An 18,404-nucleotide genomic window follows, 5' to 3' on the forward strand; every position below is an offset into this window, starting at 1 on the left:
CCTCGTATGGAAGAGATACAAACCTTAGAGTAGTTAAATGACCTGCAAGAATTCACATGCCTAGTAATCAGAAAAACCAAGTCTCTTATTCTGATCTGCCTGGCTTTAGGGTCCAGGCTCCTGACCACTGTGTTGGGTCTTCACGACCGTCTTTGTCCTGAACCACACCGTCACAGATGCTGCCAGTGTCCAAGCACCCTGTTCCCTCCCACTGGGCCAGGGTGAGGCTGGCTTTATGGGGTCCAGCTCTTCCAGGTCTCCTGGAAGAGTTCCGAGGGATTGGTGAGTCCTGCACTGGACAGCTCCCTCGATCTTCAGCTTTAAAGATTCACTCTGGGGCCCTGCCCTGTCCTATCAACTTGAGGAGAGACTTTTTCACATCCTTGTTCCTCAGACTGTAGATGACAGGGTTGAGGAAGGCTGTGGCCATGTTATAGAAAAGGGACATTTTCTTGCCACTGTTTTGACAAGGAGTCAGAGCCCAGGCTCATGTACAAGATGATGCACGGAATGGCGAACATGGTGACTACAGTGATGTGGGAGGCACAGGTGGAGAAGGCCTTGATTCGCCCCTGGGCTGAGCAGATCTTCATGATGGTGGCAAAGATGTTGGCATAGACAGTGACAACCAGGGAGAGTGGGACCACAGTGATGCTGAAGCCTGTGACGAAGTCCAACAAGTCATTGAGGGATGTGTCTGCACAGGACAGCTTCAGGACCACAGGGACCTCACAAAAGTAGTGGTCAATTTCATTAGGGCCACAATAGGGCAGGCGCATAGCAAAGAAGGTATCGGACAGGCCGCCCACCATACCATAGGCTGCACAGATGCCCACCGTGAGGAGGCACACACAGCGGCTCATGACGACCTTGTACCGGAGCGGGTGGCAGATGGCCAGGTACCTGTCCACGGACATGATGGAGAAAAGCCAGGACTCGGCGATCCCAAAGAGGAGGAAGATGTACATCTGGGCCACACATCTAGCAAAAGAGATGGCTCTTCTCTTGCTGAGAACCTGCACGAGCATCAGGGGCACGGCAGTGGTGGTGAAGCACATGTCCAGCATGGACAGGACCCTGATGGAAAAGTGCATGGGCGTGTGCAGGCACATGTCCTGGAGGATGAGGGTGCTCAGGAGGCTGTTGCTTACGAGGATCAGTAGGTAAGAGACTAGAAGAAGGTGAAGAGCAGAGGGTTGGTCCTGGGGCTGAGGGCAAAGCCCAGTAGGATGAATTCTGTCACAGCGGACTGGTTGAGCTCCTGCTTCGTAATCTGCCTGTTTAAAGAGTTCGGGGGGATATGTAATTTATTGAGTTTCTATGCCAAGGAATTTTCACAGTCGTTTCATTTACATTTCCTAATAGGAAGCTTGGATTAGCAGATGGGGGCACTGCTGGATATGGCCCTATGGCCGTTTGAGTGTTGCTGGGGCTGCTTCAGAATTTTATTGAGGGCCACAGGGATGAAATGGTGAAGACCAAGTCAGGGAAGCGCTGTACATTATGCTCCATTCTGCTTCTCCTTTTCCTGAGGTAACCTTGCGTTTCTCCCTATTATTCCTCCCTTTTTGTGTTTTCTCTCGGGACAGCAGAGCTTGCTAAGCCTTGGTTTAAGATCAGTGTTAGGACTATCACACTCATTATTTGGGTGAAGGTTTTTTTCTTTTTTTAAAAAATTCCTGTTAGGATTAGAATTAAAATTAGAATTGAGGATTAAAGTCAGTGCTATGTAGGATAAATGTTAACATTAATATTTAAGAGCTAGCTCTTTCTGGTAAATGAAACTTTACTGGTGTTCATTAATTATGTCATTGATTCAACTTATTTTATTTTATTTTTTTACCCAATGCTTACTATTTGTTATAAATCAGAGGGGCAAGAAAGAGTTATAAATAATATGGGTGGGAAAGGTGACTTCATGTGGTCTACCAAGATAAATTTTAAATACATTACAGAGTTAAATGCAAAAAATAGAACTGTAAGGCAATCTAGGAGAAAATATATGGATGAATATTTTATGGTGGGACAGAGAAAGGCCCTTAAGCATCACCTGAATATTCCAAGTCGTTCAGTCTCATGGTGTTGATCCCTTTCCCTTTAGTAAGCAAATAAAGCAACATAGCTCCTCATCTGAGCTGCTCTATATTTCCCCAATATTTTTGAGAGTTTCTTGTGCCTCCCTGGTACTTTGCTCTAAAATCCTGGCTCTCATTGAATCCTTGACCCCCGCTCACTGTCTTCCTTGTGTAGGTACTGACTTCTCCAGTGATTCATCCCTATTCTTTTTCTCTTTTGTGCCCTCGAACCTCACCAACACAAGGATACTATTTGTAAGAACTTGTCCTGAAGGTGTCAGTAAAATGAAGATGACTTACAATGCAGCACAGAACAGAAAACTGTTTTAAAAATGAACATTTAATATTGAAAGCCCCTAAGTTATCTCTGCAGCTGCCTTTCCCCTGTAGTCTCCAGTCAGCTGTCATGTTCCTGGAGTCTGGTCTCCTTCCTGGAAACTTCTCCCATCTCCCCTGTCTCCCTGTTCAGGACTCCTTACTCCTATCACTTGGGCAGCCAGCCACAAACCCCAATTCCTCCAGCCCAGTGCTTTCAAACTTCACTGCGGATCAGAATCACCTGGAGGGCTTGTCATATGCTGCTCTGCCTCACACCCAGAGTTTTGATTCAGAAGGTCTGGGGTACAGCCCAAGAATTTGTTAGAAATAGCAAGTTTCCAGGTACTGCAGAGGCTGGGAGCCACACTTCGAGAGCCACTGATCTACTTAATTAATTGTAAAGAGAAAGCTGGCTCTTTCTCAGTTCCCCTGTGTCCATATTATACTCAAGCTGCTCACATTCTCCCTGCCTAAATGCCAATATTTTCTTTCTTTCACGTAAGGATAAAAATAAAGGAAGAAAAAGCAAAGGAAGAGATGAATGTTTTTGGCCATATAAAAAATAAATTTTTCTCTTAAGTTAAAAAAAAGAATAATAGTTGTTGCATATGTGGAAGACAAGTGATTAATGTCATTCAAATATAAAGTTCTCTCTTTATAAAGAAAAACACGGAAAACCAAGAATGAGATACGAATAATCAACTCACAAAAGAAGAGACTGAATGAAGAATGAACCCACAAAAAGTATAAACTTTGCAATAATTAAAGGCTGCAAGTTAAAACGTCAATGAAATAGCTTTAAAGCTATATATTGGCAAAAGTTCTTTTAAAATGATAATGCCTAGCATCGGCCAGTTTTTAGTAAAACAGAAATTCTTATCTATTGACAAGGGAATTCATATGGGAAATAAATTACTCAAATCTTTCTGCTGGGAAATTGGACAGTATGTAATTTCACTTTTAAGAATTTTGCATGGTGAAAAATCAGAGCTGTGAGGAGAGATTTTCATCAAGGATGTTTACTGTGGTATTATTTCTAGTGGGAAAAACTGGAAACAACCTTCGTGTCCTATAAAAGAGGATTGCTTAAATAAATTATAGTATATTGATATGATGGAATACCTTATAGCCTTTAAAATAATACTTTGGAGACTATTTGACATTGTGGGGAAATGCTCCAACAGGTTGTTAAGTTAAAAAGCAGAATATGAAACTATATATGACCCAGTTCTAATAGTATGAAGATCCATATGCATAGACTAAAAATTGAAAAGGAATATACCAAGATGTTAACAGTGGTTGTTCCTGGTGATTAGATTTATAGGTGACATTTATTTCTTAAAATTCTCTGAACTTTCCAAATTTGCCACAATAAACATAAATCACTTTTATAATAAGGAATGAAGTTCAAATGATACTTTGAAGATAGACTGTATAAGGATTTCTCCATTCAGACTAATTAGGTAAAGGGTGGATATGAGGGAGGAAGGTCAGAGATGAAGAAAGACACGTTGAACCTGGAGAAGCCCAGAGGAAAAAGCAAGGGAGAGCCTCTCCAGTTGCCCTGGCTCATCTCCTCCACTGAGCTGCATCTGGGAATCAGCTTGTGTAGTTTAATGCAAGTACATTTATTGGTTAAGGTAAATGTGTTTTGAATAGGAGATAGGTCCTGAAAGATGCAGATCTTAAACAAGGTCTGTGGTGATCTGAAGCTGCCCAGTTCTTATTTCCAGCTTGGACCTGCAGGGTGAGGGCTGAGGAAGCAAAGGAGATGTGGGAGACAGGCTTCTGCCCCCCAGGACTCCTTGCCCTTTGATGAGTGTGTGTCTTTGTCCAAAGTGGAGCCTGGAGACTGGTTTCTACTCTTACTTCTCTTGGCTGGCTTGCTGTGTGTCTTAAGGGCCAGTTGCTTGGCCTCTCTGAACCTCAGGTTCTGACCCTGTGACAGCCAGGTCTGATGGTGACCTGTTACCAATGAGAAGACAGAAATGGATTGTGTGATTGCAAGGTCCTGGTAGGGGTGAGCCTGTAGTCCCCAAACTGGCTCAGGCTTAGGGCTGGGGGCCAGCCTTGGTCCCTTGTTAGGATGTAAAAGAAATCAGAGAAAATTTGTTTTCTTTTTCACTCTGGACTCTTATATTTATCTCTTCCTTACATATCTACTCTCCTGCAGCACAGGCTAGGTGAAGCAAGACTCAGGATAGTTTTGAATTTTTACTTTTGCCCTTTACTGCTGTGACTTTGAGCAGGTAATGATTTCTTATCTATAAAAAGAAAGGAGGTTAATTACAACAATATCTGATTCTGTCAAATTCTGAAGATATATATTTTCTTCTCCCTCCCACTTTCTTCCCCCCACCTCACACACACACACACACACACACACACACACACACACACACAGCATCAGCACAGACCTGCAGGAGTTAAGAATGACCCAGAGAAATAGGTAAAACTAGAAGCAAAAAACAAAACAAAACAAAACAAAAAACAGAGAATGATGGGAAAAGATAGGAAGGACCCAGAAGGGAGAGAGAGACACAAACACAAATGGCAAGGAGGCAGAGAGAGGCACAGAGAACTAGAATCTGGGGGCACAGACAAGGAGAGAGGAAAACAGATGCCAGGAGTGCAAATGACATCAACAGAAGGGGCAGGGCTCAGAAGGAGGAGGAAGGTGGGGGAACATTTCTTCTTCTCTTTGTATAAGAAGAGGACAAAAGACTAGAGGAAAGAGGCAGGGAGACACGGAGACCCAATGGGAGAGTCAGGGGGACAGGACAAGGTAGAGACACAAAGGGAGAAAGAGGCAGGGAGAGAAAGGAGAAGATGGGGAGGGATGTCGGAGATGCTGGGAAGGTGGAGTGTGAGCCAGGACTGTGACAGAGAGGCACCGGAGGGCTGAGAAGGGGCAGTGGGAGCACAAAGAGCTGCAGAGACCAGACAGAGAAAGAGACAGAGGCAGTCAGACAGGACAGGTGGAGAGCAGTGTGGCAAGGCCAATCTCCTGGGGAGAAAGGAGCTGGAAGAGAGGCCAAGAGCAGGAAGACAGGGTGACTGCAGACCGGAGAACTGGACAGAGGGGTAGAGGCTGAGGGGGCCAGAAGGTGAGGGAGATGGTGAGGGAGATGGGACAGTGGAGGAGGAGGGCGGAGAAACAGGTTCGAGGGGAGGACTCAGAGAAGTGCTGCAGGAGGAACTCCTCGTGAGTCAAAGAGGCAGTGATGAGCTGGGGAGAAGAGAGAAGCAGGGATGGCCTGAGCGGGACTGCGCTGCAGGAAACTCCAGAGGCAGAGCGAGTGATAAATAGACATCAAGAGGGAAAGAAAGGCACAGAGCGAGGTGAAGACTCAGTCAGAGTGAACACGGAGCCAGAGACTCAGAAAGAGGATCAGGGAGATGGGACAAAAACTTCAGAGTCAGCAGGCAGAACAAACGCAGAAGGAGACACATGGAGAGGGATGGAAGGTAAGAAAGAAAGAGAGGCAGAGACAGATGATAACAGACTCAAGACAGAGAAAGCGGGATGGACACAGAGAGAGAAAGCGGCAGAGACTCACATAGACATGGGGAGAGAGACAGAAGTGAGTGGGAACCCAACCAGGCTGGGCTTCTACCTGGAGCTCCCCACAAGCCTGGGTGCTCCCCAGAATGGCTGGGGGTGCTGCTGTCCTGAGCTTATAACCCTTCAGGGAAGGAGGTTATAGGCAGGGTTCCCTCAGACTCAGGGGGTCACTCCTGTGTGGCATGTGGCCCCGGGGCCCTAGCCACCTTCCTGCCAAGAAGGAAGCACCAGGCTCCTGCTCAGGAGCATCACTCCCCAAGGATGCTCGGGCCAGGCCCTCCTGGAGGTCCAGGTCGGGCAGGGGGAATGTGAGGCTGAGCTGGGGACACAAGTGTGGATGCTGGGGAGGGTGTGTGTGTCCTGGGGCTCAGACAGGGCCCTGAGGGCAGGACTTCTCTCAGCTGCTCCTCCTTCCCCAGGAAAAAAATAAAGCACCCTGGGAGGTCTAGAGTGACGAAAGCCATGAAATTGTCCCCTCCCCCTGAGGTGGTATCCCCAGGGCTGTTTCATCCATTAGAAACTGTGGGCAAAGTGTCTAGGGTCCTGGAGCTTTCACAGAGATCTCAAAGGGAAGATTATTGGCTCAAAAACAGGGATCTCTCAGAATAAAAATTAGTGAATAGTTAAATGACTCTTAAGTGTCCCATTTTATCAGTTAGTCAATGGCAACTTATTAAATTCTTACATAGCCATTAGGAAGTGATACATTAATTACATTTGGTGTAGGACATGGTACACTTTCATATGCGTCTTATAAAGAACGGTGCCTGTGGATGTCTGGAACTGCCCAGTGGCCTCTTGGGTCTCAGCCCCATGAGGGTGTGTTTTGTCATTTCAAGTCGCTCGATGAGAAGCTTTTCTCAAGCAGGAAAGAAGGGGCCAGGCCCCCGCTGTGGCCTCTCACCTCTCGAGGACTCTAGCACCAAGGACCTAGGACAGGTAGCAGAAGGAACTTGCACCCTACGATTCTGAGGGAGTGAGGTTGCAGTGAAGACTTTGGAGCCCTCCCTGTTGATGTCTCTGGCCAAGGCACAGGGAGGAGTTCAGTCCTGCCTGGAGGGCAAAAGGAACTTCAGGCTCCATCCTTCCTGAGCATGAGAGGGCCACCTGCCCCCAGGTGGCCCAGGGGGAATGAAGTTACATTCGGTACTTGGCCCAACGCTTCCCTGCAGGAGCCAGACTGGGGCTTGGGCAGGAAGCTGGGAGCCGCACAGGGGAGAGGCTGGTGAGAGCGGAGCCCAAGAGTCTGGCTTCTGGGACAGGCAGGCTCCTTAGGCTGGTCCTCCTGGGCTCATTCTAGCCTGCATCCCTGTGTGATAGGTTGGCAGAAAGTTGGGGCCAGAGCCCTAGAGCTTCACTGCGTCCTGCACTCCCTGGATGACATCCCTTCCCACCCCTCCTTACTGGCCACTTCTGTGGCCACAGTGAGGGCCGGGTGCTTCCTCCTGGGTGAAGGTCTCTGTCCTGCTCCCTGCTCTCCTGATGCTGACCTCAGTGTGGAGTCCACTGCAGGATGGATCAGGCACTGAAGGCCTCTCCCTCTGCTCGAGGGTTGCTCAGGATTTGGTGGTGTCCATGCCCAGCTGAATCTGACTCCGGCTCCCTCTGAGACCTTCAGACCTCCCTCTGAGGACTTTGCCTGCCCCCTGGTGAAGCCCCCACCTCAGGGGCCTCCTCACCCCTCTGGAGGGCTGTTTCTTTCCCAGCATTTCCCTGGCCCAGCCTGGAGCATCCTCTCCCTGGCAGTCCTCCTGCAAGCAACCAGGGTTTCTAGATCTGTGATCTGCCTCCCTTCTCAAGCAGCAGGGCCTGAGTTCAACAGCCAGGCTCTGGGCAACGTGCATTCTCACAGCGGCTACAGCCATCTTTTCTAACCCGCAGCTCTGACTTTATTCTTCCGCTGCTCTGAAGCCTGCATCGGTTCCCACATGTAGAATTTAGTCTCCACTCCTCTGTCCAGCCTCCAAAGCCCTTCCTGTGCTGAATCTGGTCCACCTCTCCAGTCTCTCCTCCTGCAGCTCAATGAAATCTTTGACATATGTTCATTTAAGAAAAGGCATAAGGAAAAGACTCATAAATTCAGTAAGAATTCTATTCATTAAAAGTTGTTATTCTATTCTGTTTGCCAAAAAAAGTGAAAGGAATACTTTTCAGCAGTGAAAACAAATCAACATGGAAAAATGTCAAAACCTATATTGACTGAATAAATCAAGTTACAGAAGAATACATACTGTGTAATTCAATTTTTAAAATCATGGAAAGAATAAATTGTATATGAATTATATTATAATATATTTCTTCAAAAATACTAATAAAAGCAATTAAAAATTTTTTAGACCCTGAAATGTTAACTGTAGTTATCCCTAAGTCTAAAGTAATGGGCGATTTCCATTTTCTTCTGCTTGTTTGCATCTATTATAAAAATTTAAAAATAAACATATACTACACTTCTGCAATAAAGTAAACAAGTAATAAACTGAGAGAAATATTTTCAATGCATGTAATAGACAAAGCATAATATCCAAAATATATGGTAAACTACAAATTAAGAAAAGGTAAACAGTATCTCACATTCATTGAACACTTACTGTTTGTCTTTCATTATGATAAATGCTTTACATGTATTATCTCATTTAATCCCTCCAACAACCCTCTGAGGTCTATAGGATTTTCTTCCCGTTAACAGATGAGGAAACTGAGACTCAGAGAATTTAGGTAACTTGCCCATCATCACTGAGTCACTAACGGGTAGAGCTGAGGTTAGAACACAGAAGTCTGACCCCAGGGCTGACTTCACTACGTAATACCACCAACAGTCTTACGAAAAGATGGTAAATTCACTAGCAATCTGGGAATTATAAATGAAACAAAAAACAATGTTTCCACTTTCCGTCTGTGAGGTAGAGAGGAACTTTAGAATGGCTGAGATGGGTGACATAATCAAGTGCTGATGCGAATGAAAGATGTGGAATGGTATCCCTACTTGAGAAGAATAATTTCAGAGTACCTAGTAGGTTTAAAAGTTGTTGGATTCTAAAATCAGCCAAGTTCACTGCTATACATAAATCCTAGGAAAAATGCTTACATATGGAGAAATGTCCAAAGACATTTGTTGCAGAATTGTTTAAACAGTAAAAAAAATTGGATATAAACAGATGTTCAGTTACAAAGAATTAGATAAATGAAATGTGGTACATTAAAATGCTTGTGAAAGAGAATGAGTTAGGCCTATAATTATCAGATAGATGTCAGAAACAGAGTTTAAAATTTTTTAGAGTGATACTGATATGCTACCATTATGAATTTTAAAATTCATACAAAAACAATTCTATGTATTGTTTATGGATACAATTGTATGTAGGCAAAATCTTAAAAACTCACTGAATAGACTTCAATTTAATGATAGTAGTTGATTCAGAGGAGGTGAGGATATTCAAAGAGCACTTCAACTTTATGTGTAATTATTTAATCCTTCTTTTAAAAAAAGAAAAGACTCAAACTAAATATGGCAAAATATTAACGTGTTTGTTTTAGATGTGATAAAATGGGAATTTTGTTATATATAGAAAAGATTTTATAATTTTTTTCTGTATAACTCACTCTGACTCTCACATCATACAGATGTACACAGAGAGAGAGATGCATATATACAGATATAGATAGATATACACACATACTTTTCTTTTATGAAACATACATATTTATTTTCTTAAAGTAAAAGTAAGATTTAAAATGTAAAACCAGGTAAGAGTCAGTTTCATAAGCTGAGTTCAGACCAGATTATTAGCCATATTGTTACATAAATATATCTAAACAATTCCAGCTTAGATTTTATGGCACCTAGTACAAAAAGTTATGCTAATGTTATTTGTGAGTGTATATCAGACAGTAATACAAGACTGTCCCTGCATAATCTGTCCATGATTTATGTCATCTTCACTGCCCCACTGCCCCCCACCAACCCTTTACACTTAGACAAGCATGTGTGCATGTTAAACATTTGGCTGTGATTATACTAAAACTGACATAAACTTTCAGAGATGAGGAGAGAACCCAGGAAAAGCAATAAAGCGTTGGTCTTGAATCATAAGGACATAGCTGCTGTAAAAGAAATCCTTTGCCTTCAATCCCAGCTGTGTCACTGGGTGGTGGTGGCTGGAAATTTTCCAACCAATGGGGAGAACTTCAATGTAGGGGTGGTCTCATCCTTTCTAGGTAGCTCATAGCCCCAGAAAGGCTCAAGTTGGTCAGAATTGACATAGTTTTATGATACTACATGAGCCCCATCAAATCTGCCCATGACTCTGGACAACTCTGAAACATCCTGGGTCACTGAGCTGTCCCTCTGTTGCCAAGTACTTTCAGAAAGGCCCACTTTACATCCTTGTTCCGGAGGCTATAGATGATGGGGTTGAGGAAGGCAGAGACAACATTGTAGAAAAGGGCTAGCTTCTTGTCCCTCTCTGGGTCATACCAGGAGCCAGGCCTCATGTACATGGTCATGGCTGGCCCATAGAACATGGTGACCACAGTGATGTGGGAAGCACACGTGGAGAAGGACTTGAGTCTCCCCTGGGATGAATGGATTCTTAAGATGGAGGCAAAGATACGGACATAAGAGGCCAGGATGAAGGAGAGCGGGACCAAAAGCAGGATGAAACCCAAGATGAAGTCCAGCCGGTCATTGAGGGATGTGTCTGCACAGGCCAACTTCAGGACAGCAGGGACCTCACAGAAGAAGTGGTTTATCTTGTAGGGGCCACAATAAGGCAGACGCATGGTGAAGACAGTGTAGATCAGGGCCCCCGCTATGCTAATGGACCCACAGACTGTGACCATCTTAATACAAATGGGACGGCTCATGAGTAGGGTGTAGTGAAGGGGGAAGCAAATGGCCATATACCTGTCATAGGCCATGATGGCATAGAGAACACACTCAGCAATGCCCAGGACCAAGAAGATGAACATCTGTGCTGCACAAGCTCCCCAGGAGATGGTCCTCCTTAGATATACCAGGTTAACCAACATCTGGGGCACAGTGGTGGTGACATAGCTCATGTCCACCAAGGAAAGGACACTGAGAAAGAAGTACATAGGTGTGTGGAGGTGTGTATCCAAGTAGATCAGGGTGACAATGAGTCCATTGCCCAGAAGGGTCATGAGGTAGAGGAGGAGGAAGAAGGTGAACAGAACCATTCTGACCTGAGGCTCACTGGAGAAGCCAAGGAGGATGAACTCAGACACAGAGCTGTGGTTGTCCTTGCCAAGGCTCTGCGTGGTGATCTGCCTATAAGGAGACAAGGACTTCCCTGTTTTCTGTCCTCAGCCTTGGAGGAGGGAGGATGGAGCTGACCAAAACTGAGCCACACACATGGCTCCTTGCACAGTAGCTTGCCCAGATTTGATCAAACCTTTGTTGAGTTGAATGAAAAGAGACAGGAAACTAGGGCAACTCTGGCAGTGGGAGATAAGTCAGAGGATCTGGATTCATGCCTGTACTAGAATATAGGATGCCTGACTCAGGCCCTTTCCTGGAACCCATCTTCCCCTATAGAAAGCAAGGTATTAGGTAGCTATGTTTGTAACAGGTCCCCAGACAACCCCCAGCCACTGCTGAGTTCTTCCAAGGGTGTATACTTGTCCAAATCTGAAGAATAGTTCTCTGCTGAAAATTTAAAATGATGGCACCAAAACTCCAGGTCAGAGGGCTGTGGTGGGTGCCTGAGGTACTGCCAACCCAGAGCTGGTGTGGTGGTGACCCAAAGCCCCAGGGGAGCTGAAGCCATAGAGAAGAAATGTGGAGGCCCTACAGAGGTAAGAAAGCAGACATGCTGAGAAGCAGAGAGTAGGGACCTCACAGCCCTGAGAAACTGAGAGAGTGACTTTGGTTCCTGACTTGCTACCCTCAGCCCCCGAGGTCTGTCTAAGCTTTGTTTCCTGTGATTGGATATCTGTGGAATTTTCCATTGAATCCTTTCAATTACTACCCTATGACCACATTTTAAATTTGGCTCTTCCTGAGTGTCCCATGGCTGTCACTTACCAAGCTGTGTGGATCTGGGCAAGCCCCTTCACCTCCATTGGCTTCAGTTTCCCCATCTGTTGGATAGAAACGAGACATTATGGCACAGGGTAATGGCAAGAAGTATATGAGATACCATATGTCAAGAAATTTTGCAAAATACAAAACACTAGACAAGTAAAAAGGGTTAATATAAGTGGGAGGAGTCTGGAAATCAGAAGAGTGGGGGCTTGTCCTAACTCTGCCCCTGATTTTCTGTGTGATTTTAGGTAACTCCATGCCCCTCTGTGAACTTCACAGCCCCGTTTTTAAGTGAGGCTGTTGGGCTTGACTACTCCACAGGAATCTTCTGGGTCTGCTACTCTTTGATGTCAGAACACCAGGCTGGAAACCTGTGATTGCATCAGTGCCAAGAGCACCAAGGGGAGGGCTGAGCTGAGAAGTCAGCTGAACAGGATTGTGTTGGCAGGAGCTGGAGACAAGAGACCAGAGCATAGGAGACATAGAGCAGAGACTCAGGTGTCAACACACCTGCATCTTGTGCCCTCTTTACTTACTCCTAAGTCACTTAGCCTCTCAGAGTCCCATGTGCTTCAACTGTAGTACCTCTTCCATGGAGGAAACTGCATGAAATACATCTGGTCTATTGAAATTGTTCAATAAATGGTAGCAATTTAGATATGGGAAGCTGGGTGGCAGGAGTGGGGGAGGAGAGAGGAGCTATCATGACCTTTTCAAGCATCTAGGTTCCAGAGGACAGGGCTGAAAACATGATTGTGAGGACTGCTTGCTACAGGATGATGGTGGAGGTCTGAGGATGGAGAAGTTGTCCAGGCTATGGGCAAAAGAAGATGGTGTGACATTTTTGTGCTGAGCTTTAGGGAACAATAATAATTGGATAGAGAAGAAAAATGATCCAGATCAGGAATGTTTATGAAGGGAAGAAGAGAATTAGGGAAGCTCAGAGTTTTGGACATTAAGAGGGATACATCCAAGAGATGAGGATTGGTCAGCAGTGCAAATGGCAAACCCTGAAGCCAGGATGAGGGCTGAGAATAAGGAGGTGCTCACACCCTCCTTTCCACTGTCCACATCCCAGACCTGGTCTTTCCCAGCAGCCCACTCCTGGCCTGCCTTCCTTGTCCACCCACCAGCAGACACTGTTTCATCTCTTAAGCCCATTCTCATGCTTCCTTAGACTATAATAAGCTCTTTCCTATCTGGTTCTAACCAATTTTCAAGTCTGTGTGATTCTCCTCAGTGAGAATTCTGAGCCATGATGCTAACAGCACAACCACTAAAAGATCCTAGTCTGGGCAGCTGGGGTCCCCCTCCCCTCTGACCCACAGATCTTCCAAGGTACCATCCCATATATGCCATGCAAATCCCTACCACCCTTCCCTCGAACTGTTCATCTGCTGGGAATGTCTCCCATAATCCTTTCTGCTTCTTCACTTCCCACCAACCTTCAGAGCCCAGCTTGGGGTTTCCTCCTCCTTACCTGCCCAGTCTAGCTTTGTGGGTTCTCTATACTGTCTTCCCAGTCAGGCTGCAGGCAGAGGCTACGTCTCTCAGCTCTCTCTCTCCATGGTATCTAGTCGAGGATCCATAGATTGCTTTTGGAGCCCTGCTCCAGTGCTAGTCTCCTCTGCTTTAGGACCAGATTCTGCCCTGCCTTCCTCCAAGCTAATGACTGGCCGTCCCAGGCTGAAATTCAGAGTCTCTGGCTGCGTACCTTGCCAGGCTCTTAACCACTGCTCTCTGCTGCCCCTTGCGATGGCACCCGTGAAGGAACAGTGACCAGGCCTCCACCCTGTGTTAGTAACTGCTCTCTTTTCTCCACCTGTCAACCTTTCCGTGTCTCTTCCCAGCCTCTGCTCTTCTGGTAGAGAAGGAAAAAGAGGATCCCTTGTCAGAGGGACCCACCAGAGAGCCCCAGGACACATTCTGGGTATGGGGTTGGGAGCCCTGAGCGGGCTCCTGTGCAAATCCAGAAACGGCCATGGAAGTGCACTGGAGAGCCCATTCCTAACCAGTGCGGGCAGACACCCCCTATTCCTCCCCAGTGAGGGGGCAGAGAAGACTAGGGTGGGGCTCCCTTGTCCATTCTTGGGGGTGCCCTGGGAAGGGAACTCCCCCAGCCCTTCTGTCAGTCCCACCTACAAACGACCAGCACCCTGTTCTTCTGCTGGCGAAGCTTCCTTCGCTCCGGCGGCAGCATCAGCCTGGTTTCTCCTAGTCTTGAGCGGTGCAGTAGAAAGCAGTCCCCCTTCTCCTTTGCACGGTGGCCCTGCAGGAGAGGTCCACATCTCCCTTAAGTGTGTCAGATGTAGAGCAGCCCTGGAGGGAGGGGCCTCCTGCTGGCAGACCCAGGGGCCCTCTTCATATCAGAATGGGGTCGGAGAGTAGATCCCAGTCCCTGAAAAGCCCTGCAGATCCCCTGTCCAGGCTGGTAAATGCAGCACAGAGCCCTTAGGCTGGATGAAAGTCACATCCAGGAAGTCTAAAGCCCCCAAGACATTTCGGGCTCAGCCCCTAGAGTTACTGAACAAGGCATCCTTCCAAAGGTCCCATCTGGGGACTGAAATGCCTTCCTGATGGGACTTAGAGGAGGAGGCAGGAGTCTCATGGCTGAGTGGCCACATCCCCGTGTGACACAGTGATTATACTACTAAGGCGTGCTTCACTGCCTTCCAAAGCTCTTTTGTCTTTTATGTCCTTAAGCATCTTATCCAAGGCCACATACCTGCAGGGGTAAAGCTAAGGCCTGGCTATAGAGAATATAGATGCTGCTAATAGTTATTAGCGTCCTCAGAACTACCATTTACTGAAACCTACTATTCTGCAAGGCCACACACCTCATTGTGGTACAAGTGCTACCAAACCTATTACTATAGCAACAACCACCTACTATTGAACACTTACTCTTAGATGCTACACTGGGTACCGCACATAATGTAATTACTCCTCACAAGGTTGGTTAGCCATGAGATAGGTCAGGAGGCACAGAGAGTTTAAAGGAATTAAGTGTTTTATTCACACCACATAGCAGATAAATTGCACAGTCTGAATTTGAATGCGAATCTGCTAGATTCCAGATCATTCCACCGCAGCCAAAGTGCGATACTATCTTACAGGAAATGTATAGTCGGACTATAGAGTGTCTATAGGGCTGGGTGTGGTAGCCACATGGTCAGAGTCCAGGACTGAAGCACAGCCTCCTTTGGACCTACTTGAAGGACACGGGTCCTTTTGGAATTCCAGGAGAGAAAGGCAGCCAGCTGGCTCAGTCTCACCATCCGTGGCAGGACAGGGCTCGCTGGGAAGGAGCCTGCCCTGTGGGTAGGAGGCACTGACCCACTGTGAGAGCTTGTCCAGTCATGCAAGGTAGAATTCAGGCTGTGAAGGGTGTGGTGATGAAAGTTAAGTTCAAGGCAAGGTGAAGTCCAGTTCCGACACTGTGGGACTTCAGGCCAATGGGGAATGCTTTTACCTTGGTCGAGGTCAGCAATGAGGAATCCAGGTCAAGGCAATTGGTCTGTTCCCTACGTCATTCCCTTCTCCACACTTATGTTCAGAGTCAGTCTTTCTTGTGCAACACAGAAAACAGAAGACCAGACAGACTAGCGATTGATTGCTGACTACCACTTGCTAGCCATATGACCTTGGGCAAATCACTTTCCCTCTCTGAGCTTCATTTCATCCTATTTAGAACAGAAAACAATGCTGTGAGGGTTGAGAAGATGCGTGTATGGTGTTTCACACAGGTTCTGGGACACAGAAGGGGCTCAGTCAGCGGTACGTCTTAGACTGACAGCAAAAAGTGAGTGGTATTAAGGGTCAGCCTACTTCTCTAGTGGGACACCAGGACACCCTGTAGCAAGGACAGGAGCCTGGATACCTGTAACCACAGTGGAGGACTGCTGCCCAGGCCACACATGTCTCAAGCAAGAGGGAGGGGACCGTGTCTGTGTGGGGGAAATCTCTTGCCTCCCTAAAAGAGGACAAACCTCTTGAATCTGGCATTCTTGAGACCCCAAGCAGAGATTTGTGTTCAAGAGGGGACTGCACATCCATAAATGGATAAGCAGGTAAGGAGTTTGTCTAATGTGCCTGGCAGTGCTACGCCAACTGCCTCGTAGTTGGTGACTCACTAAATCCTGATCTGGGTTCAAATTCCGGTCTGGTATCTACTAGAAACTCAGGCAAATTACTTAACCTTCATAAGCCTCAGTCCCTTAAACTGTAAAATTTGGATAATATGAACCTCACATGATTGTTCTGAGGATTAAGAGAGAGGAAGTATTAAAGCATCTGACACCATGAACATAGTATGTGCTTAAGAAATGGGAGGAATCATCACGATGATGATCATCATTCCTCTGCGGTCACACAGCTGGGAAGTGGTCCAGCTGGAGTCCAGAACTGTGCCCCTCTGACGCCTGCTTTCATCCCAGCACACTCTCTATTTCTCAGCTTAGTTTCTTTTCACCTAACAGTTGGCCATGGAGTAGTAACCCTTTAATTTTTTATTGTTTTTAACATTTTTTATTGAGTTATAGTCATTTTACAATGTTGTGTCAAATTCCAGTGTAGAGCACAATTTTTCAGTTATACATGAACATATATATATTCATTGTCACATTTTTGTCGCTGTGAGCTACCATAAGATCTTGTATATATTTCCCTGTGCTATACAGTATAACTCTTTTAAAATATACATCGGATTCAATTTTAGTAAATTTTGTTAAGAATTTTTGCATCTATGTTCCCGAGAGATATGGGTCTGCAGCTTTCTTTTCTCAATATCTTTGCTTGGTTTTTGTATCAGAGTGATGCTGGCCTCACAGAATGAGTTGGGAGCTATTCCCTTGTATTAAATTTTCTAGAAGAATCAGTGCAGATTTGGAAGTATTTCTTTAAAGGATTGGTAGATTTCGCAACTGAATCTATCTAGGTCTAGAGTTTTCTCTGTGAAAATGTTTTAATTCCACATTCAATTAAAAAACACAGATATACGGCTATTCAGGTTACCTATTTTCAGATGAGCTTCTGTAGTTAACGTCTTTCAATGACTTTGCATGTTTTATTTAAGTTATCTAATTTATTGGAATTAAGTTGGTCTTAGTATTCCCTTATTAATCTTTTAATACCCCCCCCCCCCGACCCTCTGGTGATTTCCTCACACATGTGCACTGATCAGCACTCATTTGAAGACCTGAGTGAGACCTTCTGCAGACTCCAGGGCTCTCTCGCTATGCAGCTTCTTTTCTCCAGTGCTCTGTTCTGTGAATTCTAGCCGCCTTGGCCTCTTTCTTAGTCAACTTAAGAAAGTTGCTTCTGCTCTATCAGAAGACCACAGATTGGGTGACCTAAGTAACAAATATTTATTTCTCACAGTTCTGGAGACTGAAAGTCTGAGATCAAGGTAAAATGATTATCATATAATATTAAGTTTTTAAAAAGCAGAATACTTAATCCATTAGGATTTGCCTGCAAAAACCAGAAAACCCAGCTAACAATGGTTTAGATACTCCCCACAGGGATTAATTTTTTCATATAACAAGTAGCCTTTTTTAAAAAATTGAGGTAGAGTTGATTTATAATGTGTTAATTTCTGGTGTACAGCATCATGATTCAGTTATACATATATATACATATATATAATAAAAATGAGCATGTGTGTTATACAGTAGGACATTGTTGTTTATCTATTTTATATATAGTAGTTAGTGTCTACAAATCCTGAGCTCCCAATTTAAGCCTTCCCACCCCCTCCCCCTACTGGCAAACATAAGCTTGTTTCTATGTCTGTGAGTCTGTCTCTGTTTTGTAAATAAGTTCATTTATGTTCTTTTATTGTTTTGGATTCCACGTATAAGTGATATAATATGGTATTTTTCTTTCTCTTTCTGGCTTACTTTACTTAGTATGATGATCTTCATGTCCATTGTGTTGCTGCAAATGGCATTATTTTATTCTTTTTTTTTAATGGATGATTATCCAGTTATCTGTGAATGGACATTTAGGTTGCTTCCATGTCTTGGCTATTGTAAATGGTGCTGCTGTGAACATTGAAGTGCATGTGTCTTTTCGAATTAGAGTTCCCTTTGGATATATACCCAGGAGTGGGATTGCTGGATCATAGAGTAACTCTATTTTTAGTTTTTAAAGGAATCTTTATACCGTTTTTCATAATGGCTGCACCAGACTACATTCCCACCAGCAGTGTAGGAGGGTTCCCTTTTCTCCACACCCTCTCCAGCATTTAACATTTAACAAGAACTCTTGAAGTAAGCAGCTCCTTGTATGAGTTCACAGATGGGTAACGTTAGTGAGAGGATCCCTGTGATTCTCTGAGCTTTTTCTTCACGGTCTCAAGATGGTGTGCTCCTTTCTGCATAGGACATCTGTATTCATGATG

General features: G+C 45.2%; 2 protein-coding genes across 2 annotated transcripts; both read right to left on the reverse strand.

Annotated features, from left to right (window-relative positions):
• Window positions 1-328: 328 nt before the first annotated feature.
• Window positions 329-7,823, reverse strand: LOC116156961 (olfactory receptor 2D2). Its single transcript, XM_064493348.1, is given in 4 exon segments — window positions 329-463; window positions 465-1,174; window positions 1,177-1,318; window positions 7,809-7,823. Coding segments are annotated over 4 exon segments (1,002 nt in total).
• A 2,464-nt stretch (window positions 7,824-10,287) lies between these two features.
• On the reverse strand, window positions 10,288-12,517 carry LOC105090938 (olfactory receptor 2A12). The gene is made up of 4 exons (XM_064493349.1): window positions 12,512-12,517; window positions 12,002-12,057; window positions 11,689-11,764; window positions 10,288-11,274 (listed from the first exon to the last, which is right to left on the reverse strand). The coding sequence occupies exons 1-4, from the start codon at window positions 12,515-12,517 to the stop codon at window positions 10,288-10,290; spliced, it is 1,125 nt and encodes a 374-aa protein (XP_064349419.1).
• Between the last annotated feature and the right edge of the window lie 5,887 nt (window positions 12,518-18,404).

This window comes from Camelus dromedarius, chromosome 14 (genome assembly GCF_036321535.1).
Source record: "Camelus dromedarius isolate mCamDro1 chromosome 14, mCamDro1.pat, whole genome shotgun sequence".
Lineage (NCBI taxonomy): Eukaryota > Metazoa > Chordata > Mammalia > Artiodactyla > Camelidae > Camelus > Camelus dromedarius.